The sequence below is a fragment of the Xenopus laevis genome, chromosome 7S (assembly GCF_017654675.1).
Source record: "Xenopus laevis strain J_2021 chromosome 7S, Xenopus_laevis_v10.1, whole genome shotgun sequence".
NCBI lineage: Eukaryota > Metazoa > Chordata > Amphibia > Anura > Pipidae > Xenopus > Xenopus laevis.
The window spans coordinates 5,602,785-5,625,480 of NC_054384.1; the positions used below are offsets into that span (position 1 = coordinate 5,602,785).

Sequence of the window (22,696 nt, forward strand, 5' to 3'; positions counted from 1 at the left end):
CCACTTGTTTGGTGAGGTTTTTGCAACAAAACTTACCTTCAAGCCATGAATTAAAAAAATAAGCTGAGTTTGAAACTACTGGGAGTAACATACAAGAGGTTGGGGAGAGACATGCACCTCGCGAGTCACTAGTTGGGGATCACTGCTCTAGGGGGAGCCCATCAGGTTGTAGGGGGTGTATGTGTTCCAGCATACAATGATATTGGCACTTACTTTGAAGTTTGGAGAGAATAATCTGTTGGCTTTGTCTTTGTTAGCTTTATCTAGGTCGTTTTTAGTTAAAGTGAGGGTGAGATATTCCTTGTCATTATCTGAACGCTCTGTACTGTAGATGCCATCAAGCTCATGCTCCCCAACTAACGTTCCGTTTTCTACTTTTTCCGAATACTCTTCCGGTCCTGGTATGAAGAATGTGTTTACCCAAAAGTGGAACATCTTTTCCTAAAAACAAACAAACAAACAAAAAAAACTATTAATATGCATGATATATATTATACGAGTCTTCCCAGCAATAGTTATTTCTTGTGTGTAGGGATGCACCGAATCCACTATTTTGGATTCGGCCGAACCCCCTTCTCGAAAGATTCGGCCGAATACCGAACCGAATCCTAATTTGCATATGCAAATTAGGGGTGTGAAGGGGAACATTTTTACTTCCTTGTTTTGTGACAAAACGTCACGCTATTTCCCTACACGCCCCTAATTTGCATATGCAAATTAGGATTCAGATTTGGTTCGGCCTGGCAGAAGGATTCGGCCAAATCCTGCTGAAAAGCCGAATCCTGGCCGAATCCCGAACGGAATCCTGGATTTGGTGCATCCCTAATTGTGTGTGTAGGGAACCATGAATAAATAACCCAGAATACAATGGTTTTAGTGTCTGTTATATTCTATGCCGGGTAGACCCTCAATGGTATTTTCCATAGATACAATGGAGCTTGTATGTATAAACGTTAGAGACTCTGAAGCGAACACTGCAGACTAAATGTACCAAATATAATTTTTTTTTTTTTGTTACTGAGCCTTTGAAGAGAATACACCAGATAACTTTCAGAACATACAGGACAATTTAAACATTTTGGAACCATGCAGACATATTACCCAATCGTTTCAGGCACTTATGGAGCACACACACACACAGCAGGGAGCTGACATTCATTCCCACAGGTCAGGGCTCAGCCTTAAACAAGTCCATGGCTGTTTCACTGGGTGTTACTTGCAGCAGATTGTGTGTAAATATTTTATTCAGGTGACAGAGCAGAAGTAGAGCTGATAAGGGCTGGTCATTTATACTTAATTACAGCTACACGTCATGCAAACGACTTCCCAGGTGCAAACGATCACATCTCCAATCAGACTGAACACAAGAATATGAACCGAAATGAATGGACCAGACGGCCTCATTGTGCGACTCCATCCAATAACCTGGAGCTTTCATAGTCTTCAGTGGCAAGAAATTAAAGGGATCCTGTCATCAGAAAACATGTTTTTTTCAAAACACATCAGTTAATAGTGCTGCTCCAGCAGAATTCTGCACTGAAATCCATTTCTCAAAAGAGCAAACAGATTTTTTTTTATATTCAATTTTGAAATCTAACATGGGGCTAGACATTTTGTCAATTTCCCAGCTGCCCCTGGTCATGTGACTTGTGCCAGCACTTTAGCAGAGAAATGCTTTCTGGCAGGCTGCTGTTTTTCCTTCTCAATGTAACTGAATGTGTCTCAGTGAGACATGGGTTTTTACTATTGAGTGTTGTTCTTAGATCTACCAGGCAGCTGTTATCTTGTGTTAGGGAGCTGCTATCTGGTTACCTTCCCATTGTTCTTTTGTTTGGCTGCTGGGGGGGAAAGGGAGTGGGGTGATATTACTCCAACTTGCAGTACAGCAGTAAAGAGTGATTGAAGTTTATCAGAGCACAAGTCACATGACTTGGGGCAGCTGGGAAATTGACAATATGTCTAGCCCCATGTCAGATTTCATAGTTGAAATAAAAAAAATCTGTTTGCTCTTTTGAGAAATGGATTTCAGTGCAGAATTCTGCTGGAGCAGCACTATTAACTGTGTTTTGACATTTTTTTCCCCCATGACAGTATCCCTTTAAAGAAACAACCCGACACCATGAAAAGAAATGTGCACAAGGCTATAGTGGTACTAAAATCTACTATTAAAGGGGAACTCCACACAAATATAAATTAAGCTTTTTGAAAAGTAAACTATTTCAAGCAACTTTACATCAATTAAATATATACAGACTTTTCATGATTTTAATTGTTTGACAGTTCCCTAAGCCTAGCCCCCTGCTCTCCTGCTGATCTGTCGGACTACTTTGCTGAGCTGTCTGACTACTGTTACTTTGTATCAACAGCCATCTGTCCTCAGCCTGCATCCCCCAAACCCCACAATTCCCTGCACACGTGATTTCAATAAGGAACAGAACATCCCAGTGCAATGCATTGTGGGATATGTAGTTCCTGCATGCTGTCTGTAAGCTGTGGAGTAGTTACAATTTGTAACATCAGTGTTTAGTCCCTCCTTCCCTGCCAGGATTTCAAATGATGCAGAAAGAGAAGAACCATTAAACAGCTGGATTTCAGCATAGAAAATGGCATTTATTCAGACTTTTTGAAGAAACAGATAACTGTGATTGATTAGTTATGTGGGCCTCTATTAAATTTTAGTTTGGAAGCCGGAGCTCCACTTTGAAGTGGTCTTCATTACTATTTTATAGTTTTTTTAAATTATTTGCCTTCTTTTCTGCTTTCAAATGAGGGTCACTGACCCCCTTTAAAAATCAAATGTTCTGCAAGGCTACACATTTTTAGTTATTGTAACTTTTTATTAGGGATGCACCAAATCCAGGATTCGGTTCGGGATTCGGCCTTTTTCAGCAGGATTCGGACGAATCCTTCTACCCAGCTGAACAGAATCCTAATTTGCATATGCAAATTAGGGTCGGGGATTTAAATAGTGTGACTTTGTCATAAAACAAGGAAGTCAAAAATGTTTTTGCCTTCCCACCCCTAATTTGCATATGCAAATTAGGATTCGGATTGGTATTCGGCCGAATCTTTCACAAAGGATTCAGGGGTTCGGCCGAATCCAAAATAGTGGATTCAGTGCATCCCTACTTTTTATCACTCATCTTTCTATTCGGGCCTCTCCTATTCATATTTCAGTCTTCTATTCAAATCAGTGCATGGTTGCTAGGGTGTTTTGGACATCAGCAACCACACAGTTGACACTGCGAACTGGAGAGCTGCTGAATTAAAAGCTAAATAACACAAAAACCACATATAATAAAAACCAATTACAAATTGTCTCAGAATATCCCTCTCTACATCATACTAAGTTAATTTCAAGGTGAACACCCCCTCTAACTAAGTGACCATTGTTTAATACATAGATCAGCATGTTTATAAAGATTAAAAATCCACACTCACCTTTTTCATCACTTTGTTCTGTTTGTGGAAAAACTCTACCTTGATGTCCCCGCAAACAGGCAAAGGCTGGGGGAAATCAAAATACATATACTTTTCTGCTCGCTTGGGACCTGCTGTTGAAGTGAAGATCTTGACTTTCAGCTGGTAAACGATGAACTGGGGATCTAGGAGAATGCGCAGAAAAAGGTCAGTTGGAGGATTCGAAATGACAGTTTGAGCAAATACACAGGAACAGAGTTTAGGTCATAAACACAAGTTTGCACCATTACATTTAGGAGATGTGGTTTATTTGATTTTCTTAAAATAATCACCCCTCTGAGCAAAGCCACTAGCCCATTTCATGTAGATTAGTGACCCTACCCATTTTGAGAGGCATTTTGTAATGGGAACAGTCTTGCAAGGCCTCAATGTTTAAATCACAGAAAATTATATAGTTCTTCTTACGGATGCACCGAATCCAGGATTCGGTTCGGGATTCGGCCTTTTTCAGCAGGATTCGGACGAATCCTTCTGCCTGGCCGAACCGAATCTTAATTTGCATATACAAATTAGGGGCAGGGAGGGAAATCATGTGACTTTTTGTCACAAAACAAGGAAGTAAAAAATGTTTTCTCCTTCCCACCCCTAATTTAAATATGCAAATTAGGATTCGGATTGGTATTAGGCCGAATCTTTCACAAAGGATTTGGGGGTTCGGCCTAATCCAAAATAGTGTATTCAGTGCATCCTTAGTTCTTCTAAACTGGTACAGGAATGGGATCAGTTATCTGGAAACCAGTTATCCAGAAAGCTCAGAATTATGGAAATGCTGTCTCCCATAGACTCCATTTTATCCTTTTATTTTTTAAAAATGATTTTCTCTAACAATAAAACAGTAGCTTGTACTTGATCCCAACTAAAATATAATTTATCCTTCTCGGAGGCAAAACCAGCCTATTGGGTTTATTAAATGTTTATATGATTTTCTAGTAGACTTAAGGTATGAAGATCCAAATTACGGAAAGATCCGTTATCTGGAAAACCCCAGGTCCCGAGCATTCCGGATAACAGGTCCCATACCTGTACTATATTCTACAGCTTCAGTGTACAATATAAAGTGTATATACAATACAAGTTGCCATTACAGGCCTGGATTCAGATATGGCAGTTTAGAAACAAGTAGAAGTAGGGGATCCATTATCTGGAAACCAGTTATCCAGAAAGCATCAAATTACGGAAAGGCCGTCTCCCATAGGCTCCATTTAAATCAAATAATTCACATTTTTTTTTAAAATGATTTCCTTTTTCTGTGTAATAATAAAACAGTCGCTTGTACTTGATCCCAACTAAGATATAATTAATCCTTATTGGAAGCAAAACCAGCCTATTGGGTTTATTTAATGTTTACTTCTAGTAGACTTAAAGGGATACTGTCATGGGAAAAAAAAAAATTTTCAAAATGAATCAGTTAATAGTGCTGCTCCAGCAGAATTCTGCATTGAAATCCATTTCTCAAAAGAGCAAACAGATTTTTTTATATTCAATTTTGAAATCTGACATGGGGCTAGACATTTTGTCCATTTCCCAGCTGCCCCATGTCATGTGACTTGTGCCTGCACTTCAGGAGAGAAATGCTTTCTGGCAGGCTGCTGTTTTTCCTTCTCAATGTAACTGAATGTGTCCCAGTGGGACATGGGTTTTTACTATTGAGTGTTGTTCTTAGATCTACCAGGCAGCTGTTATCTTGTGTTAGGGAGCTGCTATCTGGTTACCTTCCCATTGTTCTTTTGTTTGGCTGCTGGGGGGGGGAAAGGGAGGGGGTGATATTACTCTAACTTGCAGTACAGCAGTAAAGAGTGATTGAAGTTTATCAGAGCACAAGTCACATGACATGGGGCAGCTGGGAAATTGACAAAATGTCTAGCCCCATGTCAGATTTCAAAATTGAATATAAAAAATCTGTTTGCTCTTTTGAGAAATGGATTTCAGTGCAGAATTCTGCTGGAGCAGCACTATTAACTGATTCATTTTGGAAAAATTTTTTTTTCCCATGACAGTATCCCTTTAAGGATGAAGATAGCAGATAGTACAGGTATGGGATTCTTTATCCGGAAACCTGTTATCCAGAAAGCTCCAAATTATGGAAAGGCCATCTTCCATGGACTCCATTATAATCAAATAATTCAGATTTTAAAAATGATTTCCTTTTTCTGTGTAATAATAAAACAGTAGCTTGTACTCGATCCCAACTAAGATATAATTAATCCTTATTGGAAGCAAAACCAGCCTATTGGGTTTATTTCATGTTTATATGATTTTCTAGTAGACTTAAGGTATGAAGATCCAAATCAGTGGAAAAGATCTATTATCCGGAAAACCCTAGGTCCTGGGCTTTCTGGATAACACATCCCATACCTGTACATTAATCAGTGGCAGAATATTAGAGGTTATGCCAGATGTAACGTCACGACTAATGTTAAAGGGATACTGTCATGGGAAAAAAATTTTTTTCAAAATGAATCAGTTAATAGTGCTGCTCCATCAGAATTCTGCACTGAAATCCATTTCTCAAAAGAGCAAACAGATTTTTTTATATTCAATTTTGAAATCTGACATGGGGCCAGACATATTGTCAATTTCCCAGCTGCCCCTGGTCATGTGACGTGTGCTCTGTTAAACTTCAATCACTCTTTACTGCTGTACTGCAAGTTGGAGTGATATCACCCCCCTCCCTTTCCCCCCCAGCAGCCAAACAAAAGAACAATGGGAAGGTAACCAGATAACAGCTCCCTAACACAAGATAACAGCTGCCTGGTAGATCTAAGAACACAATAGTAAAATCCAGGTCCCACTGAGACACATTCAGTTACATTGAGAAGGAAAAACAGCAGCCTGCCAGAAAGCATTTCTCTCCTAAAGTGCAGGCACAAGTCACATGACCAGGGGCAGCTGGGAATGACAAAATGTTTAGCCCCATGTGAGATTTCAAAATTGAATATAAAAAAATCTGTTTGCTCTTTTGAGAAATGGATTCAGTGCAGAATTCTGCTGGAGTAGCACTATTAACTGATGTGTTTTGAAAAAAACATGTTTTCCAATGACAGGATCCCTTTAAGTCCTCACTTTAGATGACACGGAGCATGTGCGCTGCTACTGGTGTACAAACGGAAGCCTCACAAGATCCAACTGAGGGAGCTGCTGTGGGCAAACTTAAAGGCCCGTCTTATTACTGTTATAGGGTTGTTACTGGGCTAGTACAGTAAGCTCGCTGTATAAAATAGAGCATTTATAGCCATATTTTCTTTTTAGTCTTTAGTTCAACAATTGTGTGCGCACAACCTATAGGAAATGATTCAGTCACGCTTGATAAATCTGCCAGTGAGAGTACAATGTATTTCTGGCTGTTTAACAGCAGGCAAAACAAATAAAATAGGTATAAATGTGCAGTTTTAGGGCATTCGGAGAGATAAGACACCCGGCGACAAATCTCTTCTTCAGGGTGACTAATCTCCCCCCGAACTGCCTCCCCTGCCTTCCTCCCAAGGAAACTTCGGGCAATTTTGGAAAACGAAGTGATCTGAGTGCCATCCCAACGGTGATTTACATTCTAGCCGGCGGGAGGCAGTTTTGGGAGATTGCTGCCTCGAAGAAAAGGAGATTTTATCTCCCCAAATCACAGAGTGTCTCTGCCCTTAGGGTAAGGGCACATGGGCAGATTTGGGGAGATTAGTTGCCCCGGCAAAAAATCTTCTTTTCTTCGGGGCGACAATCTCCCCGAACTGCCGCCAGCGGGATGGAGCTCGCGGCACTTTGTTTTCTGAAGTCGCCCAAAGTTTCTTCGGAAAAACGAAGCACGATGAGTGTCATCCCCCTGGCTCCCCGAATCTGCCCTAACCCTTAGGCCGGAGAGACTGCAACAGCTTTTTTGGTTTGGAGAGAAGAGTGTTTTTTTGTTTGTTATAGGAACAAAGCCCAGTTTAATTCTATCAGTGTACTGGCGTTAAAAAAACAGAATAAAAACAGGTTTTACTGGAACGAGAGTTCACGGATGTGAAGGGATCGGATGCCCAAGGAAAATAATTGATATTTACATAATTAAAGGGCCCTTGACACCAGGTTGAACGGATCAGGTTTTACTGCCTAGTTACCAAATAGAGGGAATAATTGTCCTTGTTTACAAGCCGGGCAGGAAAATCTCACCCAGCTGCTTGTCTGGCTTTCATATATAATCAAATGGGACTCCCGCAGCTCTACGTTCCTTGGTTACTGACAAGTAGATATATCTAATGGCATGTTTGGAGATTATCTGATCACAATACAGACATCAGGGACTCTACTCGTTAGGCATCACCTATAACTGGGCATTCTATAATAATATTGGGCCCAACACTATATGCAGATCTGCAGATCTCTAGAACAGGGGCCCTCAACCTCCTCTCCCCCCCCCCCACATGAGCCACATCTCAAAAGATGGAGAGCAATACAAGCAACACAAGTAAGCAAAAAGTTCCTTGGGAGCCAAATCTGGCTTTTTGGTAGCCACTATGTTGTTTAATGCAATTTGGTAGCCTTGGGTTTTTATGCAACCTATTTTTATGCGTCTAAAATCAGGATTGAAAAATAAGCCACTAGTTGGGGCAGCCCTGGATTTGTAGAGAGGTCACAAAGACCTGGGTTTAGGGTGCCAACATTTTAGGGGAGGCATGCTGCCCAGCTGCATCATAAGAAACAATGTAGACTCAAAGCTCCCCAGTGCTCCGGTGCTTGAGAGCACACTCACACAGGGAGGGTGCACACTAAGGCCCGGCCTCCACTTGGGACACCACTTCACGAATCGGGACAGTCCCGATTTAGACAGCTCAGCCCACAGTCCTGGATTCTTACTGAAATGTCCCGACTTTCTTTTTGATCTCCTGCACTGAACAGCCAGAAAAAGATACAAAGCTTCTAAAACTTAATGGGGAACTATTGCAAAAATGAAAATGTAATATAAGCTTCAGCATCCCGAATTAAAAAACTCTCTAAATACAATCCGTTAATAATTCTGTACCTTTTCTGAAACAATCAAATTTATCTTCACTATTTCTCTCTCAGCATCGGTTTCTCTTCATTCTCTCTTCATGCGGCAGTTGGGTGTCAGATATTCATTGACAGTTAGATCCAATATATCTTATAGGGGGGCTCCTTTTGCCTAGAAGATGTATTAGAGGTCACTCTATTAAACTCACCAGACATCATGTCTCTCTACATGCAGAATTTGTGCAAAAGGCAGTTATTTTGTTACATTTTGTCTGTACTGGAATCCGTTATTTGAGTGAGCTCTAATACATCTGCTAGGAAAGGAAGCAGCATCTCTGGAGTATTAGCAACTATTGTACCAAGTCTAAGGGTAAGGCCAGATGAGGAGATTCGGGGAGGTTTTGTCGCCTGGCGACTTATCGCCATGTCTTTTGCGTGACTATCTCCCCGAACTGCCTCAGCGTTTTTTCCCCATAGGCTACAGCGCAAAATCGCCTGCGCTAATGCACATGCGGCGATGCGTTTTCAATAGTCGCCCATTTGGTCGCACAAAAGACGTGGCGATAAGTCGCCAGGCGACAAAACCTGCCCGAATCTCCTCGTCTGGCCTTACCCTAACAGCTGCCTGTAATGAAACTCAGAGATTCTGCTCAGCAGGGACAAAGATAAGAAATGTATCAACTAAATGTATCAATTTATAACAGTTTACAGGGTCGGTGACCCCCCCCCCTCCCAGAGCTGCTTTAGAAGGTGAAAAATTACACTTTAATATTAGAAAAACAGTCACACAGAAAATAGAAAGTCATTGGAAAAAGTCGTTATTTCTGGTGATCTCTCTGAAAACAACTAGTTGTCTGAAGGTGAACCAGCCCTAAGCAAAGAAACAATTGAAGATGAGCAGCTTTCTTTGGAAAACAGTGACTTAAAGGGCAATTCACTTTCATTAGCAAAACTGTAATAACACCTAAAAACCACAGAAATCTGTTCAAACTTTCATAACCTGCCAAATTTCTGGTATATGAACATGGTAATTAGGGGGGTGTGGCCAGAAAATCTTCGCCTCTTTCTATTTCAAAATGCTGGGAGGTCACTGCTCTACTAAAACTCGGTCGAATCTCTCCTCTTCAGGGACTATTGGCCTCCACCCTTTAATTGAAAGGTGCAAAGACTGAGCCGATAACAAGGTTGCACCCGCTAATCAGTTCACAGGTTAGAATTTCCAGCTTAGGTGTCAATCAGGTATAGAGAAGAGCCCAAAGTGGTGCGGTTACTCAGGAAGGGTGGGTGCATGAAACTTCAAGTAGAACAAAGTCAAAACAAAACCACAGCAGTGTGTGTGCACAATAAAGGACTACACAAGAGCTTTGTGGTATTCTGTTAAATAAAGGCAAAGAAAAACATCAGTTACCGGAGCTCATCTAACATAGAAACCTCACATAAACCACAGGTACTTGGTATTTAACTGCTATAAGGTTATCTTTGCTTGCTGGGGTCGGTGACTCTGACAACCAGATAACATTTTCAGTTGCAGACCAGAAGAGGGCTAAAATGAAAGCCTAATACAGGTATGGGACCCGTTATCCAGAATGCCTGGACCTGGGGGTTTCCAATACCAGATACGTTCGTAAATTGGATCTCTATACCTTAAGTCTACTTGAAAATCATGTAGATATTAAATAACCCCAATAGGCTGGTTCTGCTTCCAATGAGGATTAATTATATCTTAGTTGGGATCAAGTACAAGCGACTGTTTTATTAATACAGAGAAAAAGGACATTTTTTAAAATTAAGATTTGGATAACATTGAGTCTATGAGAGACTGCCTTTCTGCTTTCTGGATAATGGGTTTCGGAATAATGGATCCTATACCTGTATTAGGCTTTCATTTTAGCCTTTCATGAATGAGTATGGCAGAAAAGATCAGTGTCAAATTGGAGAACAATAATGTGTAAAATTAAAAGGAAAATTAAAAAATACTTACTGCATGTTGAGCTACTGAACATTGGAATCGTTTCAAACTCCATCTTGTGAAATAGCAGGGGCACCGGTCTGTATTCCAGGTTATTTTTTAACAAGTAGCTATAGTAATATACATAGCGCCTTTGGCTGGGAATTGTGACTCCCTAAAAATAGAAAGAGACGGTGTTTAATAGGGTGCACCGAACCCACTATTCGGCAAATCCTTTGCGAAACATTCGGCTGAATACTGAACCAAATCTTAATATGCATATGCAAATTAGGGATGGGGTTAACATTTTTTACTTCCGTGTTTTGTGACAAGTCACGCGATTTCCCTCCCCGCCCCTAATTTGGTAACCAATCAGTGGAAAGCAAGAGAGCTGAAAAGCAGGAAGTAGCGTTCTGGCTATTATGTTACACATCCAGTCACTCAGCCTTTATACATTACATTTTTGCCTAACTAACTATATTAGATTCATTTTTTATTTTGCACAGCCTGTTTACACAGTTCTTATTTTTATACTGAACAAATTCCTTTAAGAGATTTTTCCACGAAACCGCTCTGTGTGGTCACAATTTCAGGTTGAAATGTACAACCATTTCATTGCTCATAACTTAAAGGGATTGTTCACCTTTCAGTTAACGGTTAGTATGATGTAGAGCAGTGGTCCCCAACCACTCGTGAGTAACATGTTGCTCTCCAACCCCTTGGATGTTGCTCCCAGTGGCCTCAAAGCAGGTGCTTATTTTTGATTTCCAGGCTCAGAAGCAATTTTAATTGCATTAAAACTAAGTATAGTGCCAAGTAGAGCCTCCTGTTGGCTGCCAGTCCACATAGGAGCTACCATATAGCCAATCACAGCCCTTATTTGGCATCCCAAGGGACTTTTTCATGCTTGTGTTGCTCCCCAACTCTTTTTACATTTGAATGTGGCTCATGGGTAAAAAAAGGTTGGGGACCCCTGACGTAGAGGGTGATATTGTAAGACAATTTGCAATTGGTTTTCATTTTTTTATTATTTGCGGTTATTGAGTTTTAATTCAGCAGTTTCCAATTTCAGCCTTCCAGTTGCTAGGGTCCAAATTATCCTAGAAACCATGCATTGATTTAAATAAGAGACTGGAATATGAAAGGCCTGAGTAGAAAGAGGAGTAAGTGAAAGTAGCAATAACAATTGCATTTTTTTTAGATGGGGTCAGTGACCCCCATTTGAAAGCTGGAAAAGTGTCAGAAGGCGGCAAATAATTCAAAAACTATGAAAGCTATAAAAGCAAAAAGGTCTGTTAGGCACATTAGCAAGACGTCAGGCAGATGTACCTTTTTATCTCTGGTCCGTACTTCTCCATAAAAATCTAGGGCTTCTTGTGCTTTAGGAAATTTGCGTCTGTGTAGCAAATAGGCACAAATCATAACCCCCGTCCGACCCTTGCCGGCTTTACAATGTATAGCTGCTACGTTCTCATTCTCACTTAACCACTGGTCAAGATCTTCACAGAAAGGTTTGATGAGCTCTAGCTGTGGTGGGTTGTGGTCTTCAAACGGATACTGGGCAACTGTGGGTTAAAGACGTGGCAACTTTATTTTATACATTTGCAAAAAGCCTGAAAGCATAAAGAAACACACGCATGTAGGAAGACTGTATAATGGATTGGGAAACAAGTTATGTTAGCCTATGTCCCAAGCAAGATTTAAAGGAGAAATTAACTCTAAAAATGAATGAGACTAAAAATGCCATATTTTATATAATGAACTTATTGCACGAGGCTAAAGTTTGAGCTTGTCAATAGCAGCAATGATCCAGGACTTCGAACTTGTCACAGGGGGTCACCATCTTGGAAAGTGTCTGTGACACTCACATGCTCAGTGGGCTCTGATTGGCTGTTGAGAAGCTAAGCTTAGGGCTCGTCACTAATTATCCAGCAGAAAATGAGCTTCCCTGGCTGTAATATAAGCTGATGCTACAGGGTTTGATTCCAAATCTAAATTTGCATATGCAAATTAGGTGTGGAAAGGGGAAAACATTTACTTCCTTGTTTTGTGACAAAAAGTCACGTGACTTCCCTCCCAGGAGGATTCGGATTGGTCTGGCAGAAGGATTCGGCAGAATCCTGGCCAACTCCCGAACCAAATACTGGATTTGGTGCAACCCTACTTTGGAGACACAGATAAGGGAAAGTTGTGCTCAACATTAATTTTTTAATATCGGCGATGACTGATGTAGTTGGCCAGCTGATATATATATATATATATATTGCAATATATGGACAAACAATCCCTGTTTTAGCATTTTTAGTAGCTTAAGGCACAAAATGTTTCAATGTACTTAAAGGGATACTGTCATGGGAAAAAAATTTTTTCAAAATGCCTCAGTTTATAGTGCTGCTCCAGCAGAATTCTGCACTGAAATCCATTTCTCAAAAGAGCAAACAGATTTTTTTATATTCAATTTTGAAATCTGACATGGGGCTAGACATATTGTCAATTTCCCAGCTGCCCCAAGTCATGTGACTTGTGCTCTGATAAACTTCAATCAATCTTTACTGCTGTACTGCAAGTTGGAGTGATATCACCCCCTCCCCCCCCCCAGCAGCCTAACAAAAGAACAATGGGAAGGTAACCAGATAACAGCTCCCTAACACAAGATAACAGCTGCCTGGTAGATCTAAGAACAACACTCAATAGTAAAAACCCATGTCCCACTGAGACACATTCAGTTACATTGAGAAGGAAAAACAGCAGCCTGCCGGAAAGCATTTCTCTCCTTAAGTGCAGGCATAAGTCACATGACTGGGGGCAGCTGGGAAACTGACAATATGTCTAGCCCAATGTCAGATTTCAAAATTGAATATTAAAAAATATGTTTGCTCTTTTGAAAAATGGATTTCAGTGCAGAATTCTGCTGGAATTGATTTGAAAAAAAACATGTTTTCCCATGACAGTATCCCTTTAAGAGAGACGTTGATGTGATTTTAGTTACCCAGATAAGTTATGTTCTGCAGACTGTACAAGAAGCTGTGACAGGAGCAATGGATACGCTCACACAGCAATTCCTACAGCCGCAGGAGAAAGCTCCGGCCCATATTCACCCCATCAAGCTGGGGAAGAGAGCGCAACAAGGAGGAAATGAAGTGTCGAGATCTTTCAAAAACCATCAAATCACACGTGGTCACTTAAATGTGCGAGCAATAATATTTTTTTTTTTTATTATTTTTTTTATAACTTAAAATTTTTATTGGATAAAGGTGCATACATATCATAGTTATACAAACAATATGCATTGAAAATGAACACTGTATAACAGTTTAGTATATTTCAAGGAGATAAATTACATTCAGAAACAAAAGGAGAAGTTATCCATTTTTTCGAGCAATAATATTTGACATCTGAACTCACCTCTGCAGCTAAATTTGTTGGTATCGTAATGTCTCTCTGCACACCTGCAAAGGCAAAAGAACTTCAGTTAGAGCCGCAATGATTACTTAAGAGAACGGACTAAATGTTAAAGGAGACATATAGAATAAATGAAAGTAAGTTATATATGGTGTTGCTTTTACATGGGGCGTAAAATTAATATCTTTAAAAATATTCCCTTTATTAGAGCTCCCTATCGATTTTGTGTTTGAAATGAGGGGTGGGTGTGTCCCAACAGTCCCTGCCAGAAGCACAGTAGGAGAGGGACAGCCAATGACAGGCCTGCAGTCACAAAAGCACAGACAGGCTTCAGTTCCCTATCAGGTCCTGCTAGCTGCTGATTGGTTCCTGACCTACAATGCCACCAGCTCTCCTGCACAGCCTGGGAATTCAGGGAGTAGAAAGCGGAAGAGAAGCATTATAAATGTCAGGGCACACGCTCAGATTTGGGGAGATTAGTTGCCTGGCGACAAATCTCTTCTTTGGGGAGACTTATCCCCCCCGAACTACCTCTCACCGGCTAGAATGTAAATCGCCAGCAGGATGGCACTCTGAGTGCTTCTTTTTCCGAAGTCGCCCGCGCTCCGAGTGCCATCCAGCCGGCGATTTACATTCGAGCCAGTGAGAGGCAGTTTGGTCAGATTAGTCGCCCCAAAGAAGAGATTTGTCAGCGGGCGACTAATCTCCCCAAATCTGAGCGTGAGCCTTGGCCCTTAGGTTTTTTGCAGAAACATTGAATAAATCAGCCTGCAACACTTTTTTTATGCACAATTCTTCTATATCTAAATGAGTATAATGCACTGGTACGTTATTTATTTATTTTTTTTTTTACACAAAATGTCTCCTTTAGGATATGAAAGGCATTATAGAAAATATATATTTTACATAGATGTACACACACAATTCTGTTACGTCTTTAGACATACAGCATATTAAGCCTTAAAGGAGAATAAAACCCTAAAAATTAATGTGGTTTAAAATGGCATATTTTATATAGTGAACTTATTGCACGAGGCTAAAGTTTGAGCTTGTCAATAGCAGCAATGATCCAGGACTTCAAACTTGTCACAGGGGGTCACCATCTTGGAAAGTGTCTGTGACACTCACATGCTCAGTGGGCTCTGATTGGCTGTTGAGAAGCTAAGCTTAGGGCTCGTCACTAATTATCCAGCAGAAAATGAGCTTCCCTGGCTGTAATATAAGCTGATGCTACAGGTTTGCTGATTATTCAATTCTGATGCTAATTGCACTGGTTTCTGTGCTGCCATGTAGTAATTATGTGTATTAATTACTAATCAGCCTTATATTGTGACATTTCTATTCTATGTGTACTGTATATTGTGAGTGGCTCCCTAAGCTCAGTAAGTGACAGCAGCACAGAGCATGTGCAGTGAATCAGCAGAAAAGAAGAGGGGGAGCTACTGGGGCATCTTTGGAGACACAGATCTTTACTGCTAAAGGGCTGTGGTTGCCTCAGGCTGGTACAGAAGCACAAAACATCATGTACAACATTTCTATCTACTTCTTTAGTTGTTTTAGTTCTCCTTTAAATGGAAAGCTCTGGTTAATATTTGCATTATACTCTCTAGTAGATGTCTATCTTGCTGCTAGGATTTTTAGCATGTTTGTTTCCTGCCCGAGTCTCTCCCTGCTCACTCATAGTTCTGGGCTCAGATTACAGCAGCGAAGGGAGGAGGGGAGCAAACTGAGCATGCTCAAGCCCTAGCCCTGGAGGTTTAAGCTGAAAACAGGAAGTCTGATACAGAAGCCCATGAGTACACAACAGAAGGAAAGAAATGTGCTGTTTCTTTTGCCAGAGCACTCAGCATTACTTTGAGGGGTTACTGGTGTATTTATATAGAACTTTCTGATAAAGCTTACTTAGTTTTAACCTTTCCTTCTCCTTTAAGTCAAGCAGTACAATGGCTGCTGTCCTCTTAGGAATGAATAGTGTTCCCCATATTTACGTTTGGCAAAGAGGGGCATTTAATAAAATAAAACCATTCCAATGTTTGACGAGTGCACCAGGATTAGATCAGGGGATTACTTTCACAGCTACAGTGTGCATGAGTTTGGCAGTAAGCAGGATAAGCGAGGAACATCTTTTTGGAACAGACCGCATTCATTTCAGCAATTCACCTGTGATTTCGGGGAGCTTTCCCCCACAAGTCAATTACATTATCTGTACCTTCTATTTCCATTCAGAGCACAGTCACAGGCCATAGAATGGGCTCCATTCCAAGCCATTTAAAAAGTAGATCAAGTAACATGGCAGCCTTCCAAAATTCCCTTTAACCTCATCACTTCTCTAGCAGAACAGAGCGAAGAGAACTCTCCATTAGACTCCTCCAACTAATTGTTTCAGGCACACAAGTGTGTAAGACAATACCTTGTTCTCTCGCTGTACAGACATGAAAAAGCACCGCACTTTCTCTTGCTAAGGCTTTTTATTGTTTTATAAAGAATAAAAATTTTGAGTACTTACAAATTGTAGATCTTGTAATGATTTTTATGCTTCGAGTCCAGAAACCTGGGGGGGGAAGATAGAAAAAGAATAATGATTTTGAATGTATTCACAAGCCCACATAGAATGTAACAAAAAGGTATTTGTTAAAATAGATTTAAATAATGAATGTGTACCATTTTTATAAGAAACCTGACTGTATGCAGTGAAATTCTCCCTTCATTTACTGCTGTGGATAGGAATTGTCAGACGGTCCCTAACTGCCCTGCAGGGAAACAATCATACTTATGAACAGCAGGGGGAGCCCCCGCCTTACTTCCCAGCCATGCAGAACTCAAGCAGCTTTGTTTGTTTCCCTGTAGAGCAGTCGGCGACTGTGTAGAGATTTGTATTGGATTTTATTTTTGCCTTTACATCCCCTTTACTGTTTCCAACTCCAGCTGCAGGACAAAGACCATGGAGCCAGATTTAAACAGATAAACTGGGATTCTATTTGGAGCATTATTTTGCTGCAGCCACTGGTTCTGCAGAGTTGGAGAAAGTTTGTATTAAATAATACAAAAACTATAAAATCCACATTAGATTACATGACAACACAGGACCCAGTGCAGTCTGTATATTCTGATTATTAATCAGTCTTGCTGTATCGGCTTCTGGCAGATATTATTTGACTTGTACGGTTTTGATTATTTATGATGATCCCTAAGCAGCCCAGACCGCACTGAGCATGTGCACAGTCTTGGTCTTGCAAAGATGTATAACAAAGTTACAAGATGGTGACCCCCTGTGGCCAAATTTGAAAACATAAATCATTTGTTTGATTAGGCTTGTGGTGCAGTAAGTTCATGTTTATGTTTAGTATACAAAATACAGCATTTCTAGCCTTATTCTATTTTAGACTTTACTTCCCCTTTAACCAAAAAGCTCAGAATTACTGGAAGGTCATCTCCCATAGACTCACTTTTATCCAAATAATCTCTGTAGCTTGTACTTGATCCCAACTAAGATATAATTAATACTTATTGGAAGCAAAACCAGCCTATTGGGTTTATTTAATGTTTATATGATTTTCTAGTAGACTTAAGGTATGAAGATCCAAATTACAGAAAGATCCGTTATCCGGAAACCCCTAGGTCACAAGCATTCTGGATAACAGGTCCAATACCTGTATTTAGTGGTTAATGAGGTCACTTGTAACATGGATGACAAATGTGTACAAGAAACAATATATTCGCTGTTTTAAAAATGAGGATATTAAGAAATACGTTCCATGACTTGTATAAATCTCTCGCCTGGACTTCTGCACCTTTGTGTGGTCATCAAACTCCGAGGTTGGAAATAGTCTCGGTTTTACAAAAGGGTATTTTATATTTTAAAAGCCAGGTTTTTTTTTTTGTAAAGACCCATGCCACAGAAGCAGTGAAGTCATTTTCTGTAAATGTACATTCAGGGTAATCGCCTTTATGTTGGTCACGCAAGGAGAGGTGGTGCAGCGTTACACGGTGAAGCCACAAGCAGAACAGGGAAGTGAATGAAACTGTTGAACCGAAGCTGAAGTTTTACCATAAGTACAGAGACGAAATAGGGAAGGTCTGGCTTTTGTGGTTAAACATATGGGCTGTGACGCATTTTCTACCCGAAGATCCTTCTTAAAGGAGAACTAAAGCCTAACTGAAGAAGTAGGCTAGAAATGTTATACATTATGTTTTGTGCTTCTGTACCAGCCCAAGGCAACCACAGCCCTTTAGTAGTAAAGATCTGTGTCTCCAAAGATGCCCCAGTAGCTCCCCATCTTCTTTTCTGCTGATTCACTGATTCACATGCTCTGTGCTGCTGTCACTTACTGAGCTTAGGGAGCCACTCACAATATACAGTACACATAGAATAGAAATGTCACAATATAAGGCTGATTAGTAATTAATACACATAATTACTACATGGCAGCACAGAAACCAGTGCAATTAGCATCAGAATTTAATAATCAGCAAACCTGTAGCATCAGCTTATATTACAGCCAGGGAAGCTCATTTTCTGCTGGATAATTAGTGACGAGCCCTAAGCTTAGCTTCTCAACAGCCAATCAGAGCCCACTGAGCATGTGAGTGTCACAGACACTTTCCAAGATGGTGACCCCCTGTGACAAGTTTGAAGTCCTGGATCATTGCTGCTATTGACAAGCTCAAACTTTAGCCTCGTGCAATAAGTTCAATAAGTTAAAATATGGTATTTTTAGTCATTCATTTTTAGGGTTTAGTTCTCCTTTAATGCCAAGGGTGATGTTCCTTGGCAAAATCAGGAAGCAAGTCCCAATCGGTTACACAGACGAATTGAATTTGCACCAAAATGTAGAGAAAGTGCTTAGAAATATGGTATCTCCCACTAATACATATAGTAGCAAATACAGGGATAATACTCATACTATACACTATAAGGTATACCCAACAATTGCTACAAAGGAATCCTGTAAGTAATCGTAGCCTGCTTTAGAAAAGACAAGGGGAGAACAGGATTGGACGAGGAATGGCACAAATGCACCTTAAAGCAGATCGGAACACAGACTTTTTAAGGTGCCAAATAAATGAATTTAAATCATGGGGAGAGGAATCTGCCCACTACTCGGCTTTCAGTTCCCTTTTTGTACCCCTTTCTACTTCCTGAAAGCAGCAGAGATTTTTCACTTGCAGCTGAATTTGAGGTATAGATATATATATATATATATATATATATAGATATAGAGAGAGAGAGAGAGAGAGAGAGAGAGAGATATAGAGAGCGAGAGAGATAGAGAGCGAGAGAGAGATATGGAGAGCGAGAGATATGGAGAGCGAGAGATATAGCTAGCCTCTAGGCACATAGGTGTTACCTCTTATGCATCCAAATTGTCTCTTGATGATTTTAGGATTTTGCCTAATGTCCCACTGTCCTAATCCCAGCAGTAATCTACCTGTTCAGTTCTCTCCAATTACACCTATTCATAAAAGACACTTACCACTCCGACTATTGTTAGTTCATGCACTTGTGTGCTTAAAGGAGAACTAAATCCTAAAAATGAATGGCTAAAAATGCCATATTGTATTTACTGAACTTACCAGCCTAAAGTTTGAGCTTGTCGATAGCAGCAATGATCCAGGACTTCAAACTTGTCACAGGGGGTCACCATCTTGGAAAGTGTCTGTGACACTCACATGCTCAGTGGGCTCTGATTGGCTGTTGAGAAGCTAAGCTTAGGGCTCGTTACTAATTATCCAGCAGAAAATGATCTTCCCTGGCTGTAATATAAGCTGATGCTACAGGTTTGCTGATTATTCAATTCTGATGCTAATTGCACTGGTTTCTGTGCTGCCATGTAGTAATTATGTGTATTAATTACTAATCAGCCTTATATTGTGACATTTCTATTCTATGTGTACTGTATATTGTGAGTGGGTCCCTAAGCTCAGTAAGTGACAGCAGCACAGAGCATGTGCAGTGAATCAGCAGAACAGAAGATGGGGAGCTACTGGGGCATCTTTGGAGACACAGATCTTTACTGCTAAAGGGTTGTGGTTGCCTTGGGCTGGTACAGAAGCACAAAACACAATGTACAACATTTCTAACTACTTCTTTAGTTAGGCCTTAGTTCTACTTTAAGCATGGCTTAAGGTGGCCATAGACAGATAATATCGTACTAAAATATTTGATGTGCGTATGGTGGGAAAAGAGCTGACTGATTTCGGTAGAAGACTTGAATATCGGTCGGCTCGTCGATCGGGCTGGATGTAAAATTTTGTTCTGGTGCCTTTGAAGGAACCAAACATCATCCATTGTTAGTGCTGAATGGTCAGATACAGGTAGAATTCTATTGTTTCTATTGTATATCTGACCATTCAGCTCTACACGTGTGTATTGAAACAAACGATCTTTCTTGGAATTGTTACGTCTATGGCCACCTTTACTCAAATTCTAAATAAATGACTGAATAATCGTAGCAGAACCTTAAGGCCTCTACTGATTTCTCCCCTGACACCTCTGCAGCTTCACTCAAACTATTCCCCAGGATACAAATCATTCACAACAAACAACTTTCCTGCTTTCCCTCCCAAGTAGAGCCCATTACTGTTTGAGTGATCAAATCACGGTGCTTTCTCCATTACCAGGCTCCATTCATCACACCATCAGATAATTTAACTTGCAATCTCATCTTTCTGCGCTGGAACCTTCACCTTCAGTTCAGGTCTCCGGTTTCAAAATATCTTGCGGCAAGTTCCAGACCAGACAGCAAAGTCTAGTCTTCAATATCATTCTCTCCTTGTCAACACCACAAAAATTCACTCAATTCCTTAAGCCCTTCTGCGGTCTGGCTATCATAAGTGATCCTTTCCTTCTCCCAAAACATACAGACCCCAACCTCCCTCCCAGACTCCCCTCCATAACGGATACATTTCATTCTTCTTTTCTATGGCCAAAGTAATTGTATAAGATCCCTACACTTACATTACTAGACTGGCACCCCACCATGGGAAGTATATTAAGAGAAACATTCTCTTTCATTATACAACCCCTTTATATGTACAATTCACTAAGAACCCAAATCTTTATACTTCCAGCAGCAATTATCCCCCCTGTCCTGTATCCCTATAAACACAGACAAACGATTCCTCATTCATCACTGAACTATTACATTTCTATACAGGAACTTGATCCAGAAGTAATAGAAGAAGTTACGGTTTGATTGCAGGAATTATTTGCCAAAACAATAGCTTCCGTCATGCAAGTCGTTCGCTACACTAAGGGCAGTGGCCGATGGGGAGATTTGTCTCTTGCGATAAAAAATGCACGACTGCGGGTGACAAATCTCAATTTTTAATAATTGAAATCGGTGGTAAAACCAACAAATCATTTTGTTCTTCTGGAGTCACACAAAGTTACCTGGGGAGGAAACTTCAAGCAACTTTGCAATATGTTTGTGATTTCCACTGGAGACACATTTTCAGGAGATTTGTCTCCCCATCGGAAACAGCCCTTAGATTTGCAATACCAATAACCCCCCCCCCCCATGCTTTTAGCGAGCAGGGTAACTACATATTATGCAGCTGCCAAGAGATTGGATTCTGCAAAGCAAAATGCAAGTCAAAATCCCCATAACGGAGGCTGGAAAATAAGACTGATGGCTATCTGTTCCTCTGGACACTAAACAAGAGTTCATGTCACATCCATGTAGCTCTAAAGCTTTATTACTTTTAATCTGGCTTTGATTATTAGGTGGTGTGGCCCACAAGAATGTCAGTTCTGCAGTTTTCCGTGGAGCTCAGTATATCACATACCGTATATACTCGAGTATAAGCCGTCCCGAGTATAAGCCGAGGTACCTTATTTTACCTCCAAAAACTGGGAAAGCTTATTGATTTGAGTATAAGCCTTGGGTGAGAAATGAAGCAGCTTCTGGTAAGTTTCGTTTTTGGACGCCGGCGAATATTCTTGGACGCCGGCGACTATTCTTGGACGCCGGCGACTATTCTTGGACGCCGGCGACTATTCTTGGACGCCGGCGACTATTCTTGGACGCCGGCGACTATTCTTGGACGCCGGCGACTATTCTTGGACGCCGGCGACTATTCTTGGACGCCGGCGACTATTCTTGGACGCCGGCGACTATTCTTGGACACCGGCAACCGTTTTTTGTGCTTGACCCGAGTATAAGCCAAGCATATTTTGGGGGCTGAAAAACTCGGCTTATACTCGAGTATATACTGCACGTGTCATGGTTGTTAGCAGAGATCCCAGTAAAAACCCACCCAACAACGGAAGCAATTCAAGTACGGACAACTCCCAGAGACCCACTGACATACGTGTGCATAAGCATGTGAGGGAGCAGCACAACGTCAGCACCGATCAGCCTTAAGGTGGCCATATAAGGACCAATCGGCACATGTGTGGATCCCTACGACGGGCTTCCCCGATCGATATCTGGCCAAAAGGTTGGGCAGATGTCAATCGGACAGGGTTAAAAATCTGTTCGTAGATGCGGTCCCGCGATCCAACCACCTGTATTGGCAGCATTATGATGGGCCCACGATCAGACCAGCCAGATATGGCCAACCTATTGGGGAGAGATCCGCTCATCTGGCAACATTGTTTTCTTTAGATAATATATTCACTCAAATTGCTAATATTGCCTCATTCATTAAGATAAAACTAATAAAATAAGTTTGAGTTAAAGGGATACTGTCGTGGGAAAAAATGTTTTTTTCAAAATTAATTAGTTAATAGTGCTGCTCCAGCAGGATTCTGCACTGAAATCCATTTCTCAAAAGAGCAAACAGATTTTTTTATATTCAATTTTGAAATCTCACATGGGGCTAGACATATTGTCAATTTCCCAGCTGCCCCAAGTCATGTGACTTGTGCTCTGATAAACTTCAATCACTCTTTACTGCTGTACT

The 22,696-nt window shown here is 40.8% G+C and overlaps 1 protein-coding gene across 1 annotated transcript in view; it reads right to left on the bottom strand.

Annotated features, from left to right (window-relative positions):
- The window catches only part of pten.S (phosphatase and tensin homolog S homeolog), a 49,597-nt gene that overhangs the window by 1,616 nt on the left and 25,285 nt on the right, over positions 1–22,696 (bottom strand). The window contains 6 exon segments of the mRNA NM_001197276.1: positions 214–441; positions 3,442–3,605; positions 10,421–10,562; positions 11,717–11,952; positions 13,793–13,836; positions 16,296–16,340. Coding sequence (NP_001184205.1) covers positions 214–441; positions 3,442–3,605; positions 10,421–10,562; positions 11,717–11,952; positions 13,793–13,836; positions 16,296–16,340 — 859 coding nt within the window.